The sequence below is a fragment of the Euphorbia lathyris genome, chromosome 6 (assembly GCF_963576675.1).
Source record: "Euphorbia lathyris chromosome 6, ddEupLath1.1, whole genome shotgun sequence".
Classification (NCBI taxonomy): Eukaryota; Viridiplantae; Streptophyta; class Magnoliopsida; order Malpighiales; family Euphorbiaceae; genus Euphorbia; species Euphorbia lathyris.
In genome coordinates, this window is record NC_088915.1 from 915088 (window position 1) to 920382 (window position 5295).

A 5295-nucleotide genomic window follows, 5' to 3' on the forward strand; every position below is an offset into this window, starting at 1 on the left:
AACTTAACCGTCTTGGATGGCGGGAAGTAGTAGGAAAGGAACTCCTTCTCAAGCTTCTCCCATGATGTAATTGATCCCGCCTCCAACGAGTGCAACCATTCCAGCGCTTGACCTGTCAAAGAGAAAGGAAAAAGCTTTAGACATACGGCTTCAACCGGAACACCATTTTGCCGAGAAGTATCGACACACATTAGAAATTTATCGAGATGTTCATTGGGGTTCTCATGAAGTTCTCCTCCAAATTGACCGAGTTGTTAGATCAATTAGATTATGCTCATCTTAATCTCATAGGTGTTGGCCGGAATGGTGGGAGCAACGATTCCATTGCGATTTTGGGGCCTATGCGGAGCAAGGATCTCCATTATTGTTCTTGTGTCATTACCTCCTCCAGTTCGGACGTTGTTCACGGGTTGGATGGGTGGTCTTTGGTTTGCCTCGGGTTGGTTGGCTTTGTTGTTGAAATTGGCCATCTTTTCTCTTCGGATCCTACAAAGAGTACGTTCAATTTCAAGATCAATAGGAACGAGAGTACCACTTCGAGATTGGGTGTGCATAAACTAAAGAAGTAAATAAAGAAAATATGAACAAGAAAGAATATTGTTAGTAAAATTGTATATAAACAATTTATACAAAAAGAATGCTTAGACTAACAATAAAACGTTTTGGTCTAATATTGCAAGAAAATATAAATCCCCGGCAACGGCGCCAAAAACTTGATAGTTAGAATCTAGTAGTGCGGTAAAATATTATGATAAGTGTTATGGTTATAGATATGATCTTTCTATGTGCTTTCAAACTCTACTAGACGCTACTACATAGGGGCAAGTGTACCTCGTCGTATCAAGTAATAATCCGGTTAAGACCGGATATCGAATCCACAGGATTTATATCTACAAGTATTAAACTACTCGGTTCTACACGTTATCTAAGCGGTGAATACTTTAGCTTGGGTTGGGTGACAACTACAAACTACTCCTAAACTACGGTGAAACAGACTCATGTAATTCAAACTCTTAATGAAGTGCTACGGGAGATGATAAGTTATAACATATGATAAATAACTCAAAATGTATTACGATTAATATTTTACTCTTGCAAAGACGATTATTTATAGACCGAACAACTCTGTGAGGTTCTAGGGTCGTGATTTCCTCTTAAGGCGACTCTAATTCTTAGGATCAGAAACTAGGGCCCGTAAGTTCCGTGGCTTCTCAATTCCTACAGTTTCCGGCTTGTCAACTCCGGTAAGGCAACACCTATGTGAATCCTAATAGATTTCAGAGCTCGTAAGCGACCTACACAATAATCAATTATAAGTATCAAAGTAAGCAATAAATACCAACACATATAGAGGAAATGAAATCGTAAATCATATATTATAAATGTGGAATGTATAAAAGTGGAATACAACCAAGCATAGTACATAGGAAGAGTACAAGCTAGTTAACAAGCAGAAAGGAAGAAGCACTAGTACAGAAATGGCTTTTAATTACGTCTTATTAGCACGGTTTTATTATTAACCGTAGTTAAAGGTTATTGGAATCGGTTGTTACCGACACTAATGATGTCTTATTGGCCACGGTCAATATACAAAACCGACCTTAATAACCTTCATTTTTATTTCTGTGTTTAATTAAGAGTTATTAGCGTCGGTTTTGTAATTGACCGTGGCTAATAAAGCATAATTGGAGTCGGTTGTTTCAAACAACCGACTCCAATGAGTCATTATTAGGTTCGACCGTTTACATAGCGGATCCTAATATCCTTTTTCCTTTTTACCAAATTCGCAGATCTAAGAAAACTCATTCGCGTGTTTTGAATTCTTTTCCTAATTCCTAGACCTAAGAAGATCTTCATCTCAAAATCTTCCTACCAAGGTCTCACCATTCCAAGACTTTTACTCTTCTAAAAACTCAGCGAGGGTCACAAAATTGTGTCAATAGTCCAACTGGTTATTTTAGAAGAAAGCATAATCCCGGGATTCAAGAAGACGATACTAAATTTTCACAGGTTCAAAACATAATTTTTTCTGGTTTCTTGTTGAAAGTAAGATACATAATCTAATTATGCAATTAGTTCTTAATTTCGAAGTGTTCCTTCAAATCTTGTTGATAACAGTCCACTCTTTGTAATTGAGAGAAGAGTTAGCTCTAGAGTTGTTGTCGACCGTCATAGAATCCGGATCCGGCCGTGGCCTCATCCTAACACCAACGAGGTTATGAGAGCGCATCAGATAATCGGGAGGGTGCAGAGAGAACAAAGGATTCAGTTTGGAGTGAAGACTCCTAAGACTATTATCGCAATCACACCGACTTATGTGCGAACTTTCCAAATGCTGCATTTGACCGGTGTTATGCACTCACTCTTGCTTGTCCTTTACGACCTTATTTGGATTGTGGTGGAAGCCGGTGGCATCACTAACGAAACTATGTCCATCATCACGAAATCGGCACTCAAGACTATCCATATTGGATTTAAAGAGAGAATGTCGAATTCCTGGGAGGGAGGCCATAAATTGGAGGCCAAAATGCGGCTTGCTGCTTTGAGGTACCACTTTTTTTCTTTTTTGCTTGATTAGTTCGATGCTTAGATGTGGCCTTTTGCTTCTCCGTCTAGTATTTTGAATGTTAAAGTGAAGTAAATTTTAAGTCGGCCAATTTTAAATTGAATTACGGAGAAGTAGGGAATTAGACTGTTTTACTTGTTATTAGAGTGTGAACTGATGCGGTTAGATTTGTTTCTGTGGTGGAGCAGAGTTGTGAGAGAGAAGAAGCTGGATGGGGTAGTGTTGTTTGCAGATGAGAATATAGAAATTCCTCTGTCTCTTTTGAAGGATCCTTCAATGGTGGAGCCTTTAGCAAGCTGTGAGCGGCAAGTTATGCTTTGGTGGCTCCGTGTTGAAGCCCGAAGTAATAGCAAATTTCCTCCTGGATATGTTTTTCATCCTTCACCTTTACTACTATTCTAGTGTTCTTATGGTACAATTTTGATCTATGAAAATCATTTGATTTTATTTACTTTGCCATTGCATATTTGATTGTCGATTACATTTTATTTATAGGAATTGATGGATTTTTGGGTTCTAGAAAGTTGCACAGGAATACCTTTGAGTGAACCTAACATCATGGTGGTATTTTGGGTTTATAACAATATTGTTTGGTAATGTGCACATTACTTTGTCATAATTGAGAGATGGTGGAGAGAGGGTGAATGAGCTGTTGATGGACACAAATGATCTTCAATGTTCTCCACAGCTAAAACAGTGCAGGGATCACTAAACCTCTGATATTGGGTGGGATTGGGAAAATAGTCAATTAGGTAATTAATTAGGAGGTCTGACTTTGGAAATGTAGTGGAATAAATTATGTTTAAATCGGTGAGCTTCTGGCTGCTCCAAATGAAAACTCTGATGAGCTTCTAATGTTTGATAATCAGGAGGATGAATACGAAGTCTTCAATCTGTGAATCATTCATAAGAAAAACAGGTACATTTTCACTGATTCGTTGGACAATTGATACATGTGAATTGATGTAAAACCATTTTACTGATCTTATGCTGATTTATCTGCAGGACCGAGGAAAATAAGGATCTACCTGAAAATGCTCCTGAAGGCCAATTCCAAATATGACAAAATAGAAGTACGGTGTCTGTGATGAACTGACAAATATGATAAATATGACAACATTTTTCTCTTTTTTTCTTCCTTTATACTCTATTATTGTGTATGCACAAAGAATTGTATACTAGTTGCCGCCTTTTGGAATTTGCAGGAGCATGTCTTCAGTGTTTGTGAACTCCTTTGGGCAAACTTATACGACTTTCAGAAATTTAATTAAGAAATCCGGTGGTGAACCATATTTCACACTCATTAGGCTACAAGTTAGTATGACTCAACTAATTACACATCTTCTTTTACTCGAGGTGGCTCATCTTGAGGTGACTTTGAACGTATAGCCTTTTATGTTCTAAGAATTGCTATTGTCGCCTTCGATGTATATGAATTTTTTCTAGTAAAACAAATCATTTAACTATTGTAGTTGCATTTTCTTATTAAGAAAACCATTCAGGAAACATGTAAGTACTTCTATTGTAAAACTAACAGCACACACGTGTAACTGTCAATGATTACTGTTCTTGCAGGTCATAGCACGCCAGTGTTTGGAAGCTCTAGATTACTTGCTTCACTTGGGAATTATTCATTTTGATCTGAAGCCTGAAAATTTTCTGATGAAGAGTTACGGAAGATGTGAAATAAAAGTAATTGATCTCAGAAGAAATTGCTTTCTATCGGACAACTTGTGCCTATATGTACAATCTCGTTGCTATAGAGCCTCGGAAGTCATTCTTGGTCTTCCTTATGATCAAAAGATTGACTTGTGGTCTCTCGGCTGCATCTTGGCCCGAGCTAATCTCTAGCGAAGTAAGTCAAAAGTTGTATGCATCTATGATCTTATGGGTTGCTTCAGCATCACTAAAGTTCTAACTTTGAGTATCCATGTCTTTATCAGGTGCTATTTTGAAATGATACAGTTGTAATGATGCTTGCACGTGTGGTCAGGATGTTCAGGATGTTCGGTCCTCTCGATCATGAGATGTTGTGAGGTCAGGAAACTCATAAGTACTTCACAAAAGAATATGATCTCTATCATGTAAATGAGGTCAGTTCCCCATATTTTCCTCCACTCTAAGAAACACGGAACTCTGAAACATGCATCGTTTTTTCCCTACCGCTGATAATAGAATCCGAACCTGACTAATTCTTCTACCAGGAAATGAACCAACTAGAATGATTAATCCCAGAGGAGTCTTCATCAGAGCATCATTTGGGAACTTCTGATGTCGAATTTATGGACTTCGTGACGAGTTTGCCCGAGGTTAATCCTTCGAGGCACATCCGACTGCAAAGGAGGCACTCCAGCACCCTTGGCTAGTGTATTCATAGGAGTTTGTAATATCCATTTCAAATTTTGATGTCCTTTGTTTTTAGCTTAATTTGAATTTGATTACAATAGGTTTGTTTTACTTTCGAGTATATTGGATTTGCAATTTAATTATTTTCTCGAATCATTAGCACTTGGATCATAGCTATATTTGTGTACATTTTTATTGTTTTGCATTTAATTTTAGTAATACAACATGATCAATTTTTTATTATCGTAAACGATTGAGGGTAACAAATCTCGTTACCGTTAATTACAGTAATACAGTAGAAAAAAATAGAGCAGGTTCAATTTGAACAGGATCAATTTTTATTACAGTAAACGATTGAGGGTAACAAATCTCATTTACCGTTA

General features: G+C 37.4%; 1 protein-coding gene across 1 annotated transcript; it reads left to right on the forward strand.

The window, feature by feature from the left end:
* Positions 1-206: 206 nt before the first annotated feature.
* LOC136232622 (probable beta-1,4-xylosyltransferase IRX14H) lies at positions 207-4940 on the forward strand. The gene is made up of 9 exons (XM_066021858.1): positions 207-565; positions 2092-2547; positions 2755-2978; positions 3436-3485; positions 3572-3639; positions 3772-3880; positions 4142-4421; positions 4510-4659; positions 4771-4940. Exons 1-3 carry the CDS (start codon positions 207-209, stop codon positions 2966-2968), a joined length of 1029 nt encoding a protein of 342 aa, XP_065877930.1. The 3' UTR covers positions 2969-2978; positions 3436-3485; positions 3572-3639; positions 3772-3880; positions 4142-4421; positions 4510-4659; positions 4771-4940.
* The last annotated feature ends 355 nt before the right edge of the window (positions 4941-5295 follow it).

Coding starts and splice junctions, on each gene's coding strand:
- LOC136232622 (XM_066021858.1), top strand. CDS start 207: ATGTTCATTGGGGTTCTCATGAAGTTCTCCTCCAAATTGACCGAGTTG. Junction 566..2,091: donor GGTGTGCATAAACTAAAGAA/GTAAATAAAGAA, acceptor TTAATTTCGAAG/TGTTCCTTCAAATCTTGTTG. Junction 2,548..2,754: donor ATGCGGCTTGCTGCTTTGAG/GTACCACTTTTT, acceptor GTGGTGGAGCAG/AGTTGTGAGAGAGAAGAAGC.